This window comes from Stenella coeruleoalba, assembly GCF_951394435.1.
Source record: "Stenella coeruleoalba genome assembly, chromosome: 1".
Classification (NCBI taxonomy): Eukaryota; Metazoa; Chordata; class Mammalia; order Artiodactyla; family Delphinidae; genus Stenella; species Stenella coeruleoalba.
This window is the reverse complement of record NC_137169.1, coordinates 174098016-174122512: the sequence shown is the minus strand read 5'-3', so window position 1 is coordinate 174122512 and position 24497 is coordinate 174098016. Positions and strand designations below refer to the sequence as shown.

Here is a 24497-nt window from a genome sequence, read left to right as displayed (position 1 = left end):
ACTGAATAAACACCTAGAAATGCAATTTGTGTCTATGGGTATGTACATTTTTACTTTTGAAAGCTATTTCCCAATTGTTCTCTATCCCTTATACACTCACCAACTATGTACGAGTGGCTACTTCCTTAAATCTCTATTAAATCAATATTTTATCAAATGCTTTGATCTTTGACAATTTGATTGGGAAAAATTGTGTATATTTTTATAACCTGAGAACCAAAGATAGTTAGGGAAGTGACAACTTAGGATAAGTGTAAAGGGCATTTACCTATCTTTTCCATTTGTAATATGAGACAGAATTCCTCATCTTACTTTTTTTTTTTTTTTTTTTTTTTTTTACCACACCCGTGCAGCTTGTGTGATCTTAGTCCCCCAGCCAGGGATCAAACCCATGTCCCCTGCAGCACGGAGTCCTAACCACTGTGCCACCAGGGAACTCCCTCCTCATCTTACTGAATTCAAGAACTTGTCCCTAAGTAGAGAGGTATTGGATTAAAATAATAAGTTGATCTTAAATCAAAAGTGATTGAGATTTAAGTAGGTTACCTCAAAAGGTTAAAGACTCTTTATACCGGGCTTCCCTGGTGGCACAGTGGTTGAGAGTCCGCCTGCCGATGCAGGGGACATGGGTTTGTGCCTCGGTCTGGGAGGATCCCACATGCCGCGGAGCGGCTGGGCCCGTGAGCCATGGCCACTAAGCCTGCGTGTCCGGAGCCTGTGCTCCGCGACGGGAGAGGCCACAACAGTGAGAGGCCCGCGTACCACAAAAAAAAATAATAATAATAAAATAAAATGGGTACACTTCATTGTATGTAATATACCTAAATTAAAAAAAAAAGACTTTATACCAAGAGGTCCTTATATATACATTAATTCTGGCCTTGACACTTTGGAAGTAGGGGGAAGACTATAACCTCTCTAGGGTTTTCTAGCTTCATGATTTCTGTAATTCTGCAGATATATGAAGTATTAAACGATGAACAGAATCCTTTAATTACCAGCATTCACAATTACAGTTTGTAAAATAAAGAGAAAACATTTCTTTTATAGATCACCAAATATAAATCAGGAGAAAAGGAGGGAGACCCCAGCTGTCTCCTCCTTTACCCTCCTAGTCCGGTGGTCACAGCCAGTTGGAGCCATTCAGCATCGCTAATTGTAAATTCACACCTCTCACCAGAACCACAGCTCCTGGGCTTCCTGCTAGTTCATTTCATTATTCTTGCCACACATATTCTCTCAGTTTATCAGGTCACCTCCCCCTGCCTCTATCCTTCCCAACCCAAGACAACCCAGTCTTCTTCCCAATGAGAAATTTATCTACATCACTATTCACCCTTGCTTTCTTCTTTTTTTTTTTTTAATTTTTATTGGCGTATAGTTGATTTACAGTGTTGTGTTAGTTTCAGGTCACAGCAAAGTGAATCAGTTATACATATACATATATCCACTCTTCTTTAGATTTTTTCCCATATAGGCCATTATAGAGAATTGAGTAGAGTTCCCCGTGCTGCTTTCTTCTTTTCTAACATAAAAATGCAGCATAAAGTCAATGTCCATCCTGACATTGCCAGAAATATAACCTTAACCAGTTTTCTCCCTTTTTTTGGGTTGTATTTAAATTATAGTTTGGGTACTGCATTTAGGCTATGGGCAGGGGTTGGGCATGGACATGGTTTGGGGACCCACACCATGTAGACTGCAGCCACTGTCTATTAGCACTGGCAGCCAGTACATCACCATCATAAGCCATCTGTCAGCCCATGCTGGGTGCTGCTGGGCTATCAACTCATTCAGGCCTTTAGGTGCTCCTGAAGTCATTCCACTGAAGCATGGGACTGGCTTGGGCCCATCTTCCTAGACACTGTTCAGCCTTTCTTTGCCTTTTTTTCATGAAAACACATTTTCAAAGTACATTTGAGAATATAAACCATCCATGTACTTATTACCCAAAATGAACAAATGTTACTCTTTCATATTTTCCTTCAGTACAGTAAAGGGGAAGTCCCCTATGTGCCCTTCACAGCTTCACTCCCTTCTCTCTCTCTCATTCCCTAGAGACAACCAATAACATGAATTTGGTACAAATCTAGTCCATGTTGTTATGCCTTTGTTTTATATATTTGTAGCCAAAACCAATATCTGGTATCTGTTTTTTAAAAGTTTACAGATCGGGTGGGAATGTAAATTGATACAGCCACTATGGAGAACAGTAAGGAGGTTCCTTAAAAAACTAAAAATTGAACTACCATACGACCCAGCAATCCCACTACTGGGCATATACGCTGAGAAAACCATAATTCAAAAATCATGTACCACAATGTTCACTGCAGCTCTATTTACAATAGCCAGGACATGGAAGCAACCTAAGTGTCCATCGACAGATGAATGGATAAAGAAGATGTGGCACATGTATACAATGGAATATTACTGAGCCATAAAAAGAAAGGAAATTGAGTTATTTGTAGTGAGGTGGATGGACCTAGAGTCCGTCATACAGAGTGAAGTAAGTCAGAAAGAGAAAAACAAATACCATATGCTAACACATATATATGGAATCTAAGGAAAAAAAAAAAGGTCATGAAGAACCTAGGGGCAAGATGGGAATAAAGACACAGACCTACTAGAGAATGGACTTGAGGATATGGGGAGGGGGAAGGGTAAGCTGTGACAAAGTGAGAGAGTGGCATGGACATATATACACTACCAAACGTAAAATAGATAGCTAGTGGGAAGCAGCCGCATAGCACAGGGAGATCAGCTTGGTGCTTTGTGACCACCTAGAGCGGTGGGATAGGGAGGGTGGGAGGGAGGGAGATGCAAGAGGGAAGAGATATGGGAATATATGTATATGTATAACTGATTCACTTTGTTATAAAGCAGAAACTAACACACCATTGTAAAGCAATTATACTCCAATAAAGATGTTAAAAAAAAAAGTTTACCAATAGTATCATACTGAATATAATATGCTGCAATTTGATGTTGCAGAGTATTTTCAAGATTCATCCATGTATTGATACTAGTTATTTTAACTTCTGTATAGTATTTCATCAAATCAATATACCATACTTTGTTGGTACCCTATACATTCATTCTTGGGGGTATTTCCAGTGTTTTATTAATACCAACGAAATTGTAGTGGCTATCCCTTCCTGCCCCTTTTCACCTTCTGCTACTCCTTAATTATCTCTATCTGAGTAAATGGCTTCATCAGGCACGTCGGCCAAAAACCTCAGTCAGCCTTGAAACTTTTCCCTCACACCTCAAATCCCCATCACCAAGTTGTCTGTTCTGTATCCTGAATCCAATCACTTCTCAACACTTTTAAACAAGTCCAAGCCACCAATGTCTCTCTCCTACTACTGAAATAGTTTTCTATCCTACCCCATGTGCTAATTCCACTTTACCTTACGGGCTTTCTTTCTTTCTTCCAATGTTCCAAGCTCATTTCTGCTTCAGAGCATTTGTATTTGCCATGCTTTCTTGACTGAAACGTACTTTCCTCCGAGCTTAAACATAGACCTTGCTCCCTCATTTCTCTATCTCTCCTAAAATTCACCTTCTCAGGAAGGCCTTCCCGATTCATCCCACCTAAAACAGCACTTCCAGCCCCCATCCCTTTACCCTGCTAAACCTTGTTTCAAGGTACTGGACCCTCCTTGAACTGGTACATAGACTCTTTTTTTTTTTTTTTTTTTTTTTTTTTGCGGTACGCGGGCCTCTCAGTGCTGTGGCCTCTCCCGTTGCGGAGCACAGGCTCCAGACACGCAGGCTCAGCGGCCATGGCTCACGGGCCCAGCCGCTCTGCGGCATGTGGTATCTTCCTGGACCGGGGCACGAACCCGTGTCCCCTGCATTGGCAGGTGGACTCTCAACCACTGCGCCACCAGGGAAGCCCTAATGTTTCTTTTGTATCTACTGAGATGAGCATATGGGCCTTTTCCTTAATCTGGTAATAAAGTAGATTACAGATGCTTTTTAAATTTTAGTAGCACCTTTATATTTGAGGTAAACTTTATTTGTGCTTGATTTTTTTTTTTTTCTGTATACGCTGCTGGATTTGATTTCCTAATTACTGTACATAATTTTCATATCAGTGTTCAAAAAAATGAGATTCATCTATAATTTTCTTTGCCTGTAGAATTCTTCTATTTTGGTATCAGTATCATAGTAACTGCATAAAATAAGCTGGGTTATCTTTACTTCTATTGTCGGGAATAATTATATAATATGGGATTGTCTGTTCCATTAAATTTGGTAAAACTTACCTGTAAAACCACCTGGCATGGTTTCTTTGGCAAGGGATGGGGGAAGGGTTTGAGAGAATGTGGACTATTGATCTATTTTGTTGATGACTGATTTATTTAGATTTTCTATTTCTCCTTAAGTCAACTTTTTAATTTGTTTTTTTCTGGTAAATTTTAAGTTTTACCTCAGTTTTCAATTTATTGACATAAAGCCACTCAATATTATAAATTGTATAGTATAAGCAATGATATTCTTAATCTCTACTGTATCTCTAATTATGTCCCCCTTTGAATTTTTTTTTTTAAGAATCTGAAAAAGAATTTATTGATGTCTCTCTGTAAGTGAATCAAGTGGATGCACGGCAGAAAGAAACACAGCATTGAAAATCAGCTATACTCCATTATAAAAATAAAGATAAATTACAAAAAAAAAGTGAGAAATTTTTTTTTGTTTGTTTACTAAATTTTATTTAAAAATTCATACAAAATACTCCAGATAACTGAGTTTCAATCCTCATCTTTCTCCTCTTCTTCATCTTGATTAATCTGGAAGTAATGTAATGCGTAACTTTCTTTGCTGTTAGCAACTCTGCATAACCAATCACGGAGATTATTCTTCAAATATTTCTTGGTGAGATATTTCAAATACCTTCTGGAAAAAGGCATCTCAGAAGTTACAGTGATCTTGCTTTTGCGTCTTTCGATTGTTACGACACCTCCTCCAAGATTCCCAGCTTTTCCATTCACTTTCTTTCCTGAAGAAGCTGCTCAAAATTGGCAGCATCCATGATTCCATCTTCTACAGGATGGGTGCAGTCAAGAGTAAACTTCAGGACCTGCTTCTTTTTTTTGCCCCCCTTCACCACAAGCTTTTTCATGGGCACCATGGTGGCAGCGGAGGCAGAAAAGGAGTTGGGTGAACTCGAGACAGAAATTCTTACAAAATTTGTTCAGAGGTGGTGACATAACCTGGAATCACGTCATCTAGCCCCATAGCTGGATTGGGTCCTAAGGCTGGACACTCGTGGGGCTGAGTGGCTTGGTGAAGATGTGCAGGCAAATGCAGCCCCATTGGAGTTATACTGCCTGGTCACACCATTCCATGGGTCCCAAATCACCAGGTGCAGGGGTGAATTTCTAATATTATTTGTGCTATCTTCTTCTCAATGTGGCTTGCTAGAAATTTGTTTTATTGGTGTTCTCAAAGGATCAGCTTTCGGATTCATTGATCAACGGTATTTTGGGGAGGTTGACTCTATTCATTTCCCCGGTCCTTGAAGTGAACGCTTAGTTCATTCACTTGAAATAATTTTTTTTTAATTTATTTTATTTTATTTTATTTTTGGCTGTGTTGGGTCTTTGTTGCTGCATGTAGGCTTTTCTCTGGTTGAGGAGAGTGGGGGCTACTCTTTGTTGTGGTGTGCAGGCTTCTCACTGCAGTGGCTTCTCTTGTTGTGAAGCACGGGCTCTAGGCATGCAGGCTTCAGTAGCTGTGGTCGCGGGCTCTAGAGTGCAGTCTCAGTAGTTGTGGCGCACGGGCTTAGTTGCTCCGTGGCATGTGGGATCTTCCCGGATCAGGGCTTGAACCCGTGACTCCTGCACTGGCAGGCGGATTCTTAACCACTGCGCCACCAGGGAAGCCCCTGAAATAATTTTTAATAAATGCATTTAATGTCATAACTTTCTTTCAAATGACTGCTTTATCTGTATTACCCAAGTTTTATCATGTATTTTCTTTGTTTTTCTTTTCTAAATGGTGTGCAATTTTTTATTTAAATCATGAGTTATTTAGGAATGTGCTTTTAAGTATTCAAACATATGAGAATTTCTAATTCAACTAAATTCTGATCACAGAATGTGGTCTGTACTATAGTGATTCATTAAAATATCTGGTCAAATTTTATAAATGTTTGATGTGTGTTTGAGAAGAATGTGAATTCTCTATTTGTTAGGTGGAGGGTTTTTATATATGTGGGTATATAATATATTATATTCTCCAAAGAAGATATACAGATGGCCAATGGGCACATAAAAAGATGTTCAATATCACTAATGATTAGAGAAATACAAATGAAAACTTCAATGAGGTATCACCTAACACTGGTCAGAATGGCCATCATCAAAAAGTCTACAAATAATAAATGCTGGAGAGGTTATGGAGAAAAGGGAACCCTCCTACACTGTTGGTGGGAATGTAAACTGGTGCAGCCACTATGGAGAACAGTATGGAGGTTCCTTAAAAAACTAAAAACATAGTTACTAAATGATCCTCTTCTGGGCATATATCCAGAAAAGACAAAACCTCTAATTAGAAAAGATACATGTACCCCAATGTTCATAGCAGCATTATTTACAATAGACAAGACATGGAAGCAACCTAAATGTCCATTGACAGATGAATAGATAAAGAAGATGTGGTACATATATACAATGGAATATTACTCAGCCATAAAAAAGAATAAAGTGTTGCCATTTGCAACATGGATAGGCCTAGAGATTATCATACTAAGTAAAGTAAGTCAGACAGAGAAAGACAAATATCATATGATATCACTTATATGTGAAATCTAAAAAAATGATACAAATTAACTTATTTACAAAACAGAAGTAGACTCACAGACATAGAAAACAAACTTATGGTTACCAAAGGGGAAAGGGGAGGAGGAATAAATTAGGAGCTTGGGATTAACAGATATACATTGCTATATATAAAATAGATAAACAAAAAGGTCCTACTGTATAGCACAGGAAACTATATTCAATATCTTGTAACAACCTATAATGGAAAAGAATCTGAGAAAGAATACATATTTATATATATAAAACTGAATCACTTTGCTGTACACCTGAAACTAATATAACATTGTAAATCAACTACATTTCAATTTAAAAAATATTATAGAAATCTCTGTTCCCTGAAGATGATCCATTCCCACTGGAATAGAAGTCCATATTGGCAAGTAATCTTAAAATGACTTTACAATAAATGCATTCAAAGAGTTAAAAAATAAAATACCTAAAAAAATATATAAAAGCTTAAGAAACAAGAAGATATGAATTAAGGAAAGATGAAAATGAAAAATAACTAAATAGAAAAACATTCATTGTGATAAAAATATTCAATGAGATAAACTCTAAACTCGTTACAGTCAGAGAATGAATTATTTCAGCTTTGTTAGAGGTTTAACTGACAAATTCATAAGACATTTAAAGTGTACATTGTGATGATTTGATACACACACACATTGTGAAGGGATTACCCTCTCCCAGTTTATTAAGAATTATTGAATTAGAAGATTAATCTATGGAATTCATGTAGAATATAGCATATATTTTATTATTTATTTATTTTTTAAAATTGCAGTATACTTGATTTATGATGCTGTGCCAATCTCTGCTGTAGAGCAAAGTGACTCAGTTATACACAGACAGACTTTTTTTATATTATTTTCCATTATGGTTTATCACAGGATATTGAATATAGTTCCCTGTTATAGCATGTATTTTAAGCTGTATTGTGGCAGTTTAAAATTACAGCCACAGATTCTTTGATACTCCTTCTATTAAGAGATGGGTCTAGCCCCTGTACTCCCCAATCTGGGCAAGTTTGACTAAGTAAGATGGATGTGATACTATGTGATTTTTGAGCCTAGATAATAAAAGTCTATGTAGCTTTTGCCTTGTTTTCTGGAATAGTCACTATTGGAGCCCTGAGCTGCCATGGAAGTAGTATGATTACCATGAGGCCACTACAGTGTGAGGAAACCCAAAGCACATGGAGAAGGCATGTGTAGGTACTCCAGTCTACCTTTGTCATTGTAGCCTAGACATGTGAATGAAAAAAAGAACAGCCATTCAAGTGACCACCAGCTGTTCAAGTCTTCTCATTTGACACCCTGGACATCATGAAGCAGAGTCAAGCTCTCCCTGAAGTACCTATCCAAATTCCTATCATACAGAATATTGGAGGTTAATAAAATGGTTATTGTTTCATGTCACTATGTTCTGGAGTGGTTTGTTACACAGCAATACATAGAATACATGAAGGATGCACCTAATTAGTAGTTTTAGGAAGAGAATAAACGGTATGGCGGAAGTCATATTTGGAGAGATGATGCTAAGAATTTTCTAAAGTTTTTGAAAGAAAAGCAGTTATTAAGTACAAAAAAGAATTTAAAAAGAAAAGAAATTCATATCCAGATGCACTGTAGTGAAGATGCCTAACACTGAGAATAAAGAGAAAATTTCAAAAGCCACCAAAGAGAAAACACAGATTATCCATAAAAGAATGATAATTAAGACAACAGAATTCTCATCACCAACAAAGGATACCAGAGGTCAACATGGTAATAATTCCAAAGCACTGAGGGGAAAATAACTGGCAACATAGACTTCTATACCTGGCTAAGCTATAATTCAAGAATAATGGTGAAACAGAAAACTTTTCTTTCAAACCTGAGTTTACAAAAAAAAAAAAAAAACCTGAGTTTACCAGCCATAAATTTTTATTGAATGAATTACTAAATGATGTATTGCAGCAAAAAGAAAAGTGAGTTCACAATGAAAATGTGGTATTAAAGAAACAAGTGGTAAACACAAAAATTGATAAATTAGATTGATAAATCTAATTATACATTGATTGTATAGTAACTTTTATGTTATGTTCTAATAAATATGGAACTAAAATTCTAGATAGCAATAACTGCTCAATACATTTGGTAGCTAAAACACAGCCTTGTTGGGGCAGAAGGATAGTTGTATTTTAAAAACTATAAATTGTTAGGAAAATAAATAGTTAAGTATACATTTAAAAATTTAAGAGTAGCTGCTTATGGCATAGGCAAAATATAATCTATAGTTTCCAAATTAGCAGAGGTAAAAGTAAGAGAATTTGAAAAGTTATCAATTCAACAAAAGCAGTTAAGGTAAGCAAACGAATAAAACAAGGAGAAAGCATTGTAAACAGAAAATCAAAAGTAAATGGTAGAGATGGTAGAGGTAATTTTAAATAGATCATACTCATATGAATTGAACTTTCCAGTTAAACAACAGAGACTGTCAGGAATAAAAAAAGAAAACCCAGCTACCTGCTGTTTACAAAAGATGTGCCAATAATAAAATAGCATAGAAAGGTTGAAAATAAAGTAAAAAGTTATAGCAAGCAAATGCTAACCAAAAAAAAAGTTATAGTAGAATACGAGTGTCAGATAAAATAACTGCTTAAAGCAAGTATTGATAAGGATAAAAAGACATTACATAATGATTAAAATTGTATTAAAAATGATAAAAATTTAAAAATCACCAAGAAGTTCTATCCAGCTAACCGTATAACCATGAAATTAAACAAAAAGTAACGAATTATAAGAAAAAAAAAGTAGATCAACAATAATATTGGCAAGTTTTAATATAATTTTATTAGAAACTCACAGATCAATTAAACAAAACTAAGTTGAGAGGTTGGTTAATGTTTTTAGCATTAACTTGCCTTGTGTGTGAATTGTAATTTGCAGCTCATCTTAAATGGTAGCTTTATCTTTCTACCTATTCCACTCCATTTGCTGTTTTAGTGTAGCCTCCATGTAGATGCGGAGACCCCCTAGTCCAGAACTAGGTGTCACAGGACTCCTGACCCTCAGGGATATTGGGGAAGATAACAGATCTGTCCTCTAGGCAGGAAAGCAGACTGGCATAAGTCCTGTGTGCACTGATTTCTATTCTTCCTTCCACCCCCACAGATAGGTAGGGGTTTTGTTTGTTTATTTATTTTGTTTTTTAAACTCTAGGTCAGGGTGGAAATCATTTGGAAGCTTTTCCCAAATCCCAGTTTCACAGTGAGCCTGCCTAATGTGCCACACCCTGTATGGGGTGCTGTTGATCCCCACTGCTCTGAGGAATTCAAACTCCTAGCCAACTTCTACTTGCTTCCAGACCCAGAAGACCATCAGGGTCACAGCTCTAGCTTTACTAACCTAGTGGTGCTGCTTTTTCATTTCTGTTACCTAGAGATGATTATCTTGTGAATGAACCCAGAGACATCTCTTAATTAAAAAAAAAAAAAAGTTTTTGTGATTGGAGTTCTTGGAGAAGATGTGGAGATTCAAAGCATAGCTCACAATACCATTTTGACTATTTTCCTCTGCCTTTCTGGATGCGAGGAACTCTGTGGTCTTGCTACCTTCTTTGGCTTTACTCAGTAATAGGGATTGAGGTTGCTTCTGTTCTCAAATGCCAGAAACCTATTAAGAATCTCTATAAATCTCCTCAGGCTTCTGGCGAAGGATGGGAGGCAGAGCACAAAGTCCCTTTGTTTTTCTCTCCTCTCTGATTTTCTGTGCTCATGAATTTGAGGAACTTTTAATATATTCTGCTGCTGAAAGCCTTACCCTTAAATCATCAGTCTTTGTCCTGAATTCTTCAGAGCCTATGTGACTTTGTAACCTGAAGTTTTAAAATCCTAAAGGGCAAGGGATAAAAGAAAACATTGGGGGTGGGGGGAGAAACTCCACAATTTACCATCTCATTATTATTCTACCGGAAAAGAGATTTCCATCTCTGCTGGTGTGTCCTGAAAGTCTATCTCTTCCCATTTCCTCAGAAACCACATTCCTAACTACTCAGCCTCTCTTATCTTTTATTCTTCTATCCTGGATCTTTTCTGCTGAAGGCTCTCACCTCTTCGTAAGACAAAACCTCTCCTAGCTCTCTCATTTTATAGGCAAGCTTTCTGAAACCACTCAAGCATCTTTAGTTACCATCTACACGCTGATGACTCCCAAATTCACAACTCTAGCTGAAATTTCTCTCAAGTTCTCCAGATCCTCAAGATCTCTCAACTCCAGACAACTACAGTTCAACATGTCCACAACAAAATCATTATCTCCACATCCATTCATCTCTCCAAACTATTTCTTCGCTTATGTTTTCTATTTTCATTCAGTTTCCCAAGCAGAAACCTGGGAGTCTCCTGGATTTCTTCCCCTCCCTCTCTCACAGCCAATAAATGACCAAGTTCTGCCATTATATTTCCATTTATGGCATATTTATAGCCAAGTATTTATTACATACCACTAGAGCGATAGCAGCATAATGAATTAAAGATGAGGTTAAGGTAGTAGAATAAAAAAAATTAAAATGTCATTGGATTCAAGGTAAAAACATTTTTGGTAAAGGAAACATATTAGTATTACCCAATAGAACAGAAAGTTTAAAAGAATAAAAACTTACAATTGTTAGATTGTTAGATTTAGTTAGAAGGTTCCTAGTGATCTCAAAATCACCTGAGGGGTAAAAGAGGATTTTCTGCAGAGTGTCTAGCAGTTTAACAGCTGTCTGGACTGCACTGCTTTGTAATGATTTGTTTTAAATTGGTGTTTTCACTCTTATCATATGGGTAAGAGGTAAGAGAAGGGTAACACTCGCATGGTACCCAAGGGTCAAATTCATATGATATATTTTGTTTTGGAGAATATCAGCTTTTAAAATGGCAATACAAAGTTTCTCATGGTCTATATCAGCCTTTTTGAACTGGATCATTAAAGGGAATCATCTCGAACTTGCCAGTCAACAAGAACCAGGGATGTCCTATTCAGCAGATAGAGATTACTGAGTCTGAAAGTATATTTCAGAGGTCGCCAAGTCCCTTTCTTGTTTTTAATTCAGACTGGGGATCTAGTCATTTCTTAGCGTCTCTCATGGAAAGTAGGTTCTAATAGATAAGTGTCTAACAACTATTACTAGGTTTCCCTGGTGGCGCAGTGGTTGAGAGTCTGCCTGCCGATGCAGGGGACACGGGTTCGTGCCCTGGTCCGGGAAGATCCCACATGCCGCAGAGCGGCTGGGCCCGTGAGCCATGGTTGCTGAGCCTGCGCGTCCGGAGCCTGTGCTCCGCAACGGGAGAGGCCACAACAGTGAGAGGCCCGCATACAGCAAAAAAAAAAAAAAGAATATATATATATATATATATATATATATATATATATATATATAAAAAACACAACTATTACTACCACCAGGCAGTGTGCTTCTTTGCTCATGCATCTCTTCTTTCTCTTCCTCCAGACTTTATAGTTTTCTTTTTCTCTTTCCCTGCTCTTTCTTCTTTCTCAATTCAGTTTTCCTGCCTCTCTTTTTCTTTCTCACCCATAAATAGGAAAAAAAAAAAGCAAATGTTGAGTTTCCTGACTGGTCACATTCCAGAGAAAGGAGGAAATACAGGCTGTTATACAACTGGGAGGGGTCAGGTGTGACCTAAAGTTGAGGGACGAGGAGAAGAGAATTATAAAGGTAAGAGAAGGCAAAAAGGTTAAGTAAAGGTTTGATTTTAGACTTTTATTATGTAAAGTGATTCTTTTGTGAATCCCATCTAGGGCATTTCATCCTTCTCAGGCTATGATGGTTCCCAGTAGATCCAAAATTGCCAAAGAAGGTCAGTAATGATGTATTCAAAGATGATCACTCTCATCAGCTTTTGTACAAAAGAATCAGTACCTGATATTGTGTTAGAGTGAGCCATAGGAAATGCGTTAGGAATTGTCTCTGATGAAGTCTTTTTTTTTCAATCACCAGTATGTGAAAAGCTATTAGATCTATTTTTAATCTTTCTCCTATTCAGTTTCCAATGTTGCTCTCAGGCTTCTGTAACTTGGCAGATAGTTCAGGTATTCTTTAAAAACAATGACAAACAATGAAATTCCCAACAACCACAGCAACCGCCAAAACAGTGAAATTTGCTTAGCTTTTTGGTTGGTGGGAGATGTTGAAAAATGTAAGAAATAAAAGCCACCCACAAATAATTTGCCTCACAAAAACAACTGCTCTTAGTATTATGTTGTATTTCTGCCCATTTTCTATGCAATTCTATGTCAGAGTTATACTTTATATATACTGCAGTATAGAACTTATATAAGTTATATTAACTTAAATATAACTATGACATAGAGTTACATAGTTTGTATCTTTCAGGCATATTTTAGTCTAGAATACTTTCAGCTATGGTTTTCCATCACTTTTCTGGCGGTTGAACTATATATATTTCTTTTGCTGCTGGGAAATAGAATTTGAAAAAGTTAACTCTGCAAAATCTCATTCTAAAGGACTTTGCAGTTGACCAGGACACTTAAGTGGATTATCCGATTGCATGTCTTCACTTGATCTCCAGGTGGAATGGTTCCAAAGACCTCTAACAGCTTTATCACTCTGTAGTATAACTGCCCCTTAATTCTCGTCTAAGCTTTAAGCCCTGAGAGCAAGACTGTATTGTTCACCATTTGCACCCCAGTGACTAGCATGTGACCCAATACATAGAAAATTCGCAATATATTCTTGATGATTGAGTGAATGAAAAAGTGAGTAAATGAATACTAAAATGCTAGAAGATCCATAACTCATCAAGCTTTCTCCTTGGTATCAGGATACAACCCGATTAAGGTTCCCAGAGGTAAAGGATTGATTTAGATTTAGATTTGTCTTGAAAGAGCAGAGAAAGATAGGAATTGATCATCACTTGAACATTCCTTATAGACCCTAAACTCTTTACCTAAAATTCCTATTGTGCTTTAATGCTACAATTTAGCTGTCCCACAAATACTTACAGAAAAGTAAGTTTCAACTTTGCTTTCTACAAACTAATTACCTTCTGTAACATCCAGGCCACTGCCACCTACATTTTGGAAGTGTTGGCATCCCAATAGTTGGCATGCCTTATAGGTTTACCGTAGGGCTATTATTAAAGAACTAAAACCATGCACATCCTCTCGGACAAAGGATTGGATCACCTTGGGGACCATAAAGGAAAGCTTGCAGACAGTGGTTGAGACAGCAAGACAATGAGAGAGAGTGAGCCAGAGAGCCTGCCAGAATTGTCAGTCTGAAAGAGGGCAGGGAACGCACAAGCAGGTGGTTTCACTCCTCATGAGCCTCCTTATCTTCTTCAGTTTTGCCAGACCTTGGATCTCATCTCATCCAAGTATAAGACTCCTAGTGAACTGAGACATTCTCTGTAAGTAGATGAAAGCTGTTTTCTCTCTTGGCAGTTTATACTTGGTCACGTGATACAACTAGTCATACAGTTTTAAGGCAGCATGCTGTGTACCTCTCTCTCCAAATGCAATTTTACAACATTCTGTGTTTTATTTAAAAAAACCAGTTTAATCTACATTAATTAGAGTGTGAAGCTGAGTGTGGGAAGCTCTAATTTACCTTACATGCATAACAAGAGCAGCACCACCTGTTGACTGCCTACTAAGTGCCTGGCACAGCCTAGGTATGTTATACACATTATTTAATTGAACTTGGAGAACATGCCTGCCTCCAGAAATATAACTTAAATATCTCATTTACTTTGAAATTGCAAATGGCCCTTTCTTTAAGAAACTTACATTAAATTTATTTAGCACTATCCCATTACAGGAGAAAAAAATAACAGTAATAAGGTCAGAATTTATAAACACTTTTCTGGTGAGAAACACAAAGATCACTGAGCTTTCCATTCTACACTCTAATCCAATTTTCTTTCTTTCTTTCTTACTTTTTTTTTTTTTGGCGGGCCTCTCACTCTTGTGGCCTCTCCCGTTGCGGAGCACAGGCTCCGGACGCGCAGGCTCAGCGGCCATGGCTCACGGGCCCAGCCACTCCGTGGCATGTGGGATCTTCCCGGACCGTAGCACGAACCCGTGTCCCATGCATCGGCAGGCGGACTCTCAACCACTGCACCACCAGGGAAGAACCCTCTGAATTTTTAAATCTAATTTTTCTATCCTATTTTCCAACCTAGCTGATAAACTGTCTTCTCTCTTGCCATCTTCCCCAGCAGTGTTTTTTCTTTTGCCACATAATAAGAGAGTTAACTGCTTCCCCTATTCCCAAATTAGAAAACATAAAGGTTAAATAAAAGTGACTTGGACACTGAAGACTTTTTTCCTACATTGAAGTATGAGACTTTGTGGTGAGATAATTGATGAGTTACCCATAATCTTATGTGTGCTCTTTACTCATTGCCTAAGTAAATTTCATCTAATTAAAACTTTCATCATGTTAAATACAATAGATTCCTCAGATGGGTTGAAGTTCTTTTCTTATTGCTTAGTAATGACCTCTATATTCCATAGGAAGGTCTTCAGAAATTTTAAGCATTTATATGAAAGTCGTGGTCCAAATTTCTACTTTTTTTCCCAAGATTAATTGATTCAACAAACATCTATTGAGCACCCTTGTATCAGCAACCCTGGTAGTGGAGTGATAATACAGTAGTGAGCAAAACAGGTACAGTGTTTGCACTACAGAGCTTACAGCCAACTGGAGGGAACAGACACTGAATAATTACAAATATGACAAATGCCATGAAGAAGATGGGCAGGGTGTTATGGGAATATGTAATAGGTGTAGCTAACCTAGCTTGATGGGAGGTGGGGCAGAGAAGATTTTTCCAGAGAAGTTCAAGTTTAGGCTTGAAGCATAAGAAGGAAGAAGAGTTATCTAGATAAGGGAACAGCTTGTGTAACGGCTCTGAGTAGAAAAGAACACCACCCATTCAAGGACCTGAGAGAAGGTCACTGTGGCTAGAGTGCTGACTTCTGGAAACGTTAGAGAAGAGGCAGGCAAGGACCAGATCACATAGGTCACCCTAAGGATTGGGGACTTTATTCTGAGGGCAGTGGAAAGCCAATGGAAAATTCAAGCCAGGAATTTAAAAAATTTTTAAGCTTAAAATAGCTAAAATGTAGACTATAAGAATATATTAATTCACTAATTTGCTCTGGAATATGCTCTCATATCTAGTAGTCCAATAATAGTAAGAATTTTTATAAATGCAGGACAAACTATCTAGGTTTATAATATGTAGAATTTTTCTGTGAATAGAAAAGACCCTAGGATAGAGCAAAGCAGAACAGGACTCGGGTACATGTAAGTACCCAAGTAAGCTTTGAAACGTATGTCCTGAGTTTCTTTGCTTTTCATCTATATCACATTTTAACTTGAATTGAAAATAGAAGTGGTAAAATAATAAAGGCAGGGAAAGGAGGAAGGCATGCATGTGTGTATGAGCGTGTGTGCCCACGTGTGGTTTCTTATGGTTTTGAAGAAGAGCATATTTATGACAATATCAGTATCACATTCTCTGTGCTCAAAAATAGTTGTCTCCCCTGCAGAAATTAGGAAAGGAGAGACTATATAATAGGGAAAGATTTTTTTTTTTCTTTTAGTGGTGTGTTCTAAGAAAAAAAAATGGCAGCTTCTGGGTAATACAACAGATTTTGACATGAAATACATTGATTTTAGACTATGGACCCCAAGATGGTTTCAGTAGTACTGTGCTTGGAGTAGTAAAGAGATCCATGAACACCAAGGCCTTTGGACAATATAAAGTGTAAGAGGCTAAGGTTTTAATTTTCTTTTTTAATACTCTTTGGTCTTCCCTATGGGCATTTCTTTTTGTCTTCTTCAGATGGCCTGCATTCATTAAATTAGTAGATAGGATTTTAAGGTGTGGTTCTTTCCCAGAGGTATTTTCTTACTGGGAGTTGAGAGAAATTCTTGAAGATTAATAAGATTTCCATTAGTAAATATTAGGAGAGTGGAGGAGAGCTAGCTAGCTCTGACTACCATTCTCTGTCACCTCACTGTCTCCCAAACCAGAAGTTTCTTCTCTTAAATCTTGGACTGCAATGCTTCCTGACCGTTCTGGAGGAGGCTCAGTGACTCCTTCTTAGAAATGAATGAATAAATTCACACTTGGTGAACTGTTTGAGAAAGGCTGCTGACTAAGACTTTAGATTTTCTCAGACTAAGGTCTGAGAAATCTTGAGCAACAGGAGACCTGAGTTTAATGTCAATTTGTATCTGTCTCACTATTTGAAGAGAACGAATTACTTACTTGATTCAATCACTTAGCTCCACACCTGAAGTGTAGTAATGAGGAGAACATGGGCCAGCTTCATATACATTGTGTCCTTCAGTACTGCAATTGACAAAGCATTCTCATCAAAATAGAAACACATTAAGTACCTACTGTACACGACTGGGAAACAATCAGAATATGTAGGTTAAATATTAAAATAAATTAGTGCTTTTTAAGGTTTCATGGAACAGGTGAGATGTGTATTATTATAAAAAGGGAGCAGGTTTACTATGTATTAATTATTAGGCTACCAAAGCTCTGGGTAAATTTGATAGCAATGTTAAGAGTAGCTTCTCGGCAAGTACTTGGTGCCAGGTTGAAAACTGGCCACTGTTTACTTGGGCAGAAATGTGGTTATATTAGGCTGCTTTTAGTGATAAAAGGTTTTTAAAAAGTTTCAACCTTCTGGAATCTGACTCACAATGTCCTGATATTGTGTTCTTTTCTGTATTCAGTGTCATGGATAAAGAATCTATCTTTCAGCACTGAATAAGAATAAATTTGTGTATGCGGTCAGATTTATGAGTATTACAAAGACTAGATAAACTATTAGTTAAAAAAATAATTTTATGCTGCAGTTCTAAATTATTAGTTTTAGCTTGATATAAGGGCAGAGGGCAAAAAATAAATTGACATTCATCAAGTACCAGTGTTGTATGTCAGGCACTCATATAGTCAGTCACCTATATTATCATTAAAGTTCACAGGAAGCCTGTAATAGGTAATGTTTCCATTTTGGTCAAGGAAGAAACTGAACTTCAGAGACTGAGATGGCAGAATTGGGATGCACACTCAGGTCTCCTAGCTTATGGTCTTTCAATAAAATCACTTTGGCATAAACTGAAAAATTTAAGATTATGTAGGATTAAACAAAATGAAACAGCTTCTCATCTATAATTTCTTTTGGTTTAGATGTAATCTTTATCTGCAGGGGGGAAAAGGTGAATAATATTGCAGAAAGGTGCTTGTATTCTACAAATCTGTTGATGGGTTCTAGTAGAAAGAGATGAGATTAGAAAATGTACATTAAGCAATATGTAAATTGGGGGTCATAATTCTTCTGAATCCTATTGATTTTTTAAAGGTATTTTCAAGATGGGCATCAATGTTTTACAATCTGTAAAATTAAATGTTACTATTCTATCTAGTTTGTAGGGACACTAAAGCTATTGAAGAACCTTGAAACATTATTAGGAAACCTGCTATAAAATATAAAGATGGCTTATATGTCTGACCTTCATCTGTGCACTTAAAGCACTTTGTTCTTACCTTAATTTTTGCACCCATAATATTGCATCCAAATCATGTCTCTATTCTCTGGTATCTCTACCAGAAGGTGGGTTCCTCCAAGACAGGGACCATGTCTCTTCCATGGTAGTATCCATAGTAACCTGGACAGTGTCTGAAATATAATAAATGCTCAGTAATGTTTATCAAACAAACAACACAACAAAAGGATTCATTTTTTCCAACCCCAGTTTCCTTAGCTCCAAAATGAGAAGATACTAATAGTTTTCTAGATCGTCAGGCGGGACATGATATATGCTCATATACTGTTAACTGGAGATATAAGGCACAGACATAAAAAGTGTTATTAGGATGATTACTAAGGGGGTGGTTATTTCACACAACATAAACTTTTATTCTGCTTAAGATCTTTTAAAAAAATCTAACCAATAAATTTCAGGAAGAAAATCTAAGGTATTTTAGGTAATATGTAGTCATAATCTCCATCCTTGGGCTCTCAGGGTTGAAGAAAAGCCAGATCCTAAACCAGAGATGAGAACAATCTTTCACTAGGTGGCTCTCTTTCCCATGAGTGGGCGGCCCCTCGGTGGGTGGAGGGACGACACGGGGCAATGTACAGCTGCAATCACCGTGTGTCACACTGCATCACAGTAGGCGCATGCAGCACGAGGGGCATAGTTCAGTTTCTATGTCGTTAATGATAATCTGTCCTTGGGATTTGTTTCAAAGTAGCTTGTACTTTCATTTCCTCCAAACCTACCCATAGACGTTGGCCCAGTCTTTTAATAGGTGCGGTCTCAGAAAAGGATTTTGATAGCGCCTTTTCACCTAGCATGAAAGACAAAAGGAATCAGGTACCCCGACCGAGCCAAACCAAAATAGCCCATTAAAATTATGATTTTAACTGTCCAGTGAGGGTTGCATTCCTGGAGGGGTTTATACCGTTATACATCCTAAAGTACTTTGGGACGGCTGTTTAAACGCCTCCACAATACGAATGGAAAATATAATTTGTAAAATGTCAAATAATTCTTTCAAACCACTAACACGACGACTTCTCCAGCTACTTTTCACACACTCATTATTATTGAGCCCATTTACGTTATTCTGTTTTAGCCTCAAACATGAGACAAAATACACATAATAAACATTCAAAAAGATTTGTTCTAAGAATGAAAATCCTTTTCCTAGAAGCCTTTCATAGGAACTTCGCTCAAGTATCTAGGTTTTTCTTGATACTATTTTACCCAATGTTTTCCTCTCCAACCCAAAAGATACATAGTGACAAGTTCTAAAATACTACAAACGCCTGAGAGGAGGAAGTTTGCAAAGGAGAAAGGAACTCGGAGGTCTGTTTTTGATAAGAAAGGGGGACTCACACTGGGGGGTGCCTCTCAGAGGGATGGCGGTCGTGAGCATCTCGCCACGTCCCCTAAGCGCTGAAAAATCACTTGTTAGCCTTCTAAGATGAGTTCCCACTCTCACGCTGGCCTCCTCGCGGCAGGAGGTGGCTAGTGAAGGCCGCGTGGGGGGCTCGCAGGAGGCTAGGTCGCCGAGAGTGTGTGTGGGGTGGGGTTTGGGGGATTTCAGTAAGGGGTCGACCCGCCGGGGAGAGTCGTATGTCCCCGTCAGCAGAAAAGGGATCTCGGCAGTCGTGTGCCGTTCTCCTCCCTCAGGGACCCCGTCCTGGCGGGACCCCGCCTCCCAGTGCCGGGGGCGGTTGTGGGGAAACCCCTCGCCCGCCTCGCAGCCTAGCGCCGCCGCCTCGTCTAGCCTGCTCCAGCCCGCCGCCCACCAGCCTTCAGGCCCAGCATCTTCTGCGTAGGCCCAGCCCTCCCCAAGCCCGGCACGGAGTGGAAAACTATGGAGGTGGTTCCCGCCCGCAGGCGGGTGGAAAAGCCCATGGTGAATGCCTCGGGGTCTCCCCCATTGCTGCGGGAAAGGGAAAGGGAGGAGAAAATGAACTTCTCCGCCCAGGAGAACTACCCGGATTCCCAACCTGGGGGAGGCCTTTAGATGGAAGGGAAGCCAGGGGGAACCCTGGGCACTTTCCGGGGAATCCACTCGCCAAGGGAGGGTCATTCTGTCTGCACACATTGGTTACTATGACAATACAACTACAGCCTCCAGTTGCCTTTGCAGCTGCTTATCCAATCCGATTGGTTTCTTTTCTCTTCATCCCTGGGCTCCACCCTATCCCCTCCAACAGCCTCCCTGCGTGCAGGGGGTGGGGCCACAGAAAAGAGGAGGGGGTCCTTAGCTTCACTCTAGGGCGCGAGGGCAGGCCAGAGACAAGGGACTGGCGGCCGGAACTGTAGGAGGAAGGGGCGTCGTTTCCGGTAGGGAAAAGTGGAGGAGTGGAAAAAGGAAGAGAGAAATCGGGTGGAGTGCAAAGACGGGGGAAGACTTTGAGTGTAACTCCCGGTTGATTGGAGCTCGATGTTCCCGGTGAGGCTGGGGTTGCCCCCTTGCGCGGGAGAAGCTGGGTGGATTGGCCGGAAGCCGCCAATCGCCTCCAGTGGGCCGCTCAGCAGCCGCACAGGCGCCCCACCGCTAACTGATCCCAAGAGAGAGCGCTACAGAGAGGCGGAAATCACCCGGAGGGACCGGCGCCGCTGAAATCTCGCGAGAGAGACCCCACTTCCTTCCTCTACTTCTCCCTCCTCTTTACCCCGCCCCTATCCCTTCTCCCTCCCCCTCCCCCCTCCCGGGTCGGAGTGTCCCTGAGCCCCACGGGCCGGAGAAGCAGCGAGAGCAGCTATCCCCGCTCCCTCCCCCTCGCCTCACTCACCCCCAACCCCCGCTGAGCGAGGAGGAGCCGGAGGAGAGGAAGATGGCGGCGGCCGCCAGCACCCGCGGTGCCGTGGGGCCGCTCCGAGGAGCCTGAGAGACCCACAGAGGCTTCGCGGGAAGACGCGGCGGCGGAGGATGAGCCTGCAGAGCGCGCAGTATCTCCGGTGAGTGCCGAGGCCGGCCTGGTACGTAGCGGGGAGCGGGCCGAAGGTTGGGGCATGGAGCAACAGACACAGAGGTGGTATGTCCGGGGTGGCGGGGGAGTTGCTGTGTTCTCTCCTTCCCGGGCAGGGAGGCGGGGGCTGCGAGGATCAGCGGGAGGGGGCGGAGCAGGCACACACTTGGGTGCCTAGCCCCCGCGAGCAGGACTGAGTTCCAGCGGAGCCGGCTAGTCTCGGTGCGGAGAAGGAGGTTAGGGAAGCGTGAGAATGTGTGTGTGCGCGCGCCCCGGGTCGCGGGCTCTCTAGTGAGGGTTGGGGGGAGGCGGCGGCGACCCGGAGTGGAGGTGGGTGTGGAGGTGTCTGATCCCGGTGGCGGGGAAACGTGGTGTGTGGGATTGACTGGAGCGATGAATGGGGAGAAGACAAGGTGGAAGTCTGCACACCTGGGGTGTGTGTGGGGCCGGGGAGGGAGGACTAGAGGAGGGGGAGACTGCAGGAAGCTGGAGTTTGTTCTTCATTCTGGGGTTGGAAGTACTGAGGAATAATGTCATCTGTAGTTAGTTGGCGGAGTGCGAGTGGAGGGCATAAAGAAGGGAATGGGTGAGGAAGTGGGGAAAGAAGGAGGCACTACGGATGCGGTTGGGTTCCCCCGAAGAAACTGGGTTAGAATCAGTGCAGTCGGGAGATACCATTCTAAGAGTCGTGTGGATTCATTAGAGTGGTGTAAGGAACTTGTATGTCGAGGTAGAGTGACGTATGGGTGCAGAGTGAGAAAGTATGTGATGTGTATCTGGGGAGGGTTAAGGGGGCGATTGACACACATTGTAGGAGGAAGAAGATGCAGACACATTGGAACCAAGTACATGGTGGCGAGAGCATATTGCACCAGCTATTGTGCAGCTAGGAAGGTTCCATGGATGCAGAATAAGAGCTTGGAGGTAGAGGTAAACGAGGGTCAAAATCTTGATGACAGAGAAAAATAAGATTGTCAGAGCCTGGGATTAATTGGGGAGTTGCCACTGCTTAGAAAAGGGGAAGGAAGATCCAGAAACGGGTCCTTTTTGTCCTTCAGTAGCAGAACTAAGAAGGGCAGGTGTATGGGAAAATGATTTTAAAAGTGGTTTCATACCTTGTGGAGGAGGGAATTGGACGGGGTAGAAGTCTGAAATGAGCAGAAAAGTCACTTTAGCTGTTTAGTGAAGTGAAAGTATTGATATGTGAGTGGATCCCTGCATCTATGTTTCAAGAGAAGGTTTGTAGTTAGGTGATACATGAGGGTAGCTATTCTGCTTTTGAAAGTAGTAATCGTTTTATTAAGCAGTGTGTGTAGAGGAGGGAATGATGAGATCTTTCAAGTATGGTGGAATGCCTGAGTTTAATAACACACATCATGTATGCTCAATAACTGTACAGTGGGCAGTTGGAATGATACCTGTATATCGAAGTCCTTTTTCTCCTTTATTATCCCTTTGTTGTTTAACATATCAGATAAGCTTAATAAATACAACTGTGGCAAAGATGTATGATAGATGCTATAGAGAGGAGATATGGAAACTATCAGGACAGTCCTTAATTTTAAGGAATTTGCAGATTAGTATATATTAGGAAAGTAAAATATGGTAAGGATCATGAAAGATGCCAGTTTTATAAGAGTCCAAAGGCAAGAGATTACCTGAGCAATTGAGATGAATCAGGAAAAGTTTCCTTTGTTTATTTTCTCATTCATACACATGATTCATCAGTCATTTTGTTGATCACCTATATGGGAGGCATTATAATAACTTCTGAGAGTAGAAAAGTAAGAATTCCACCCTCCTCTTGCAGAGTTTACAGTTTGTTAGGCTTCAGGGAGAAAATGGCACTTAAAATGGACCTTAAGGATAAACAGTATTCTGAGAAGTGTGTATTGAGAAGGAGGAATCCAAATGTAAGGAAACTGAGCAGAGATACATGGAAAGGAGAGTTGGGTGCTGGGGGAGGTATTCAGTCCAGTTAAACAAGAATGTAAGGTGATGCAGCTGGAAAAACTTGAGAGTTTCATATCTTATTAAGTTTGACCCCCTTCTTTTTACAGATGAAGAAAGTATAGCCCAAAGAAGTTAAAATTGTTGAGGATCATATAGTTGGTATGTGGAAGCTCTAACTCAAATGTAGGTCTTCTAACTCCAGATCAGCTATACTGTGTGACATCCATTCTTTCCACAGGTATGGCTTGAGAGCTTACTGTATTCTAGGCACTGAGGATTCAGTGGTGAACCAAAGAGTGAACATGGGAAAGTATTTTCTAATAGAAGGATACGACAAATGAACATATGAACAGATAAATATGTTTACCAGGTGGTGACAAAGTACTAGGAAGAAAAATAAAGCAAGATAGGGATGTGCTGTTTTTTATAAACAAGCGTGGTTTGATTAGGTGCCCGTATTTGAGAGTATCTTGAATATTATGGTCTGTAGTTTATGGTTAAAATGGGTGGACAGTGGAGAATCTGAGATGATTTGTTTAGAAGGGAAATCACATGTTCATGGCTATGTATTAGGAAGATGAATCTGTGTAGTGGGCAGTTAAGGGTTAGAAATAAGGTGGTAGCAGTGGGACTGGAAAGGTATAATGAAAAGCAGATTGGGAGAGTGGTGGTATTTTTTTTTTTTTTTGAGTGGTGGTATTTTTAATGGGAAGATCAGTTGGCTTTGAGAGGCTTCTGTGTTAATGTATCTTATGTTTTTAAAGTTAGCATGGTAAGGAAGACTTACCCTTAGGTTGCGGAATCAGTAGTAGACACCTTGAGATGAATTTAGTTCATTGAAGGAGGGAGAAAAGAATAAGAATGAACACAATGTTTAGCCTAAATTTTCCAGCTAAAGTTGAATAGGCAAAACTGAACAGGCATAGGACCTGGAATCACTTAAAAATTCCTGAGAGCCAGTCTTTTCTCAATCTTGTTCATCTATCCTAAGTAAATAAAGCAAGTCTTAGGGCTAATAGTAGTCTGAGGCTAATGGGAAGAGATAATAAAGTAAGGCTTGCACCAGCCAGAATTTCCCTTTTTCTCTTCTTTAGATAATCATTCCAGTAAAGTGCTGTGAGTAACTAGTGGTTACCAGTGGGGATGGAGTGGGGTGCAGTATAGGGGTGGAAGAGTGGGAGGT

The 24497-nt window shown here is 39.9% G+C and overlaps 2 protein-coding genes and 1 pseudogene across 17 annotated transcripts in view; 1 reads left to right on the top strand and 2 right to left on the bottom strand.

Moving 5' to 3' along the window:
- The window catches only part of NMNAT2 (nicotinamide nucleotide adenylyltransferase 2), a 203854-nt gene extending 182545 nt beyond the window's left edge, over positions 1–21309 (bottom strand). For 2 of the 5 annotated variants that reach the window (XM_079900354.1, XM_079900359.1), the window contains exons 1-3: positions 19154–19353; positions 18415–18547; positions 17122–17205 (exon numbers count right to left, since the gene is read on the bottom strand). The gene's annotated coding sequence lies outside the window, so the exon portion shown is untranslated. Of the gene's footprint in view, positions 1–17121; positions 17206–18414; positions 18548–19153; positions 19354–19772; positions 20053–21184 lie in introns of those variants that run through there. The other 3 variants (XM_079900357.1, XM_079900355.1, XM_079900356.1) reach the window with 3 other exon arrangements.
- Positions 4747–5932, bottom strand: LOC307187761 (large ribosomal subunit protein eL22-like; annotated as a pseudogene). The gene has a single exon. The product of its transcript is annotated as a large ribosomal subunit protein eL22-like (transcript).
- The window catches only part of SMG7 (SMG7 nonsense mediated mRNA decay factor), a 69233-nt gene continuing 65478 nt past the window's right edge, over positions 20743–24497 (top strand). For 4 of the 11 annotated variants that reach the window (XM_079900270.1, XM_079900269.1, XM_079900268.1 and 1 more), the window contains exon 1: positions 20743–21350. In XM_079900270.1, coding sequence (XP_079756396.1) covers positions 21322–21350 — 29 coding nt within the window. In that variant the 5' untranslated portion in view covers positions 20743–21321. Of the gene's footprint in view, positions 21351–21577; positions 21598–23452; positions 23474–24497 lie in introns of those variants that run through there. The other 7 variants (XM_079900273.1, XM_079900264.1, XM_079900271.1 and 4 more) reach the window with 4 other exon arrangements.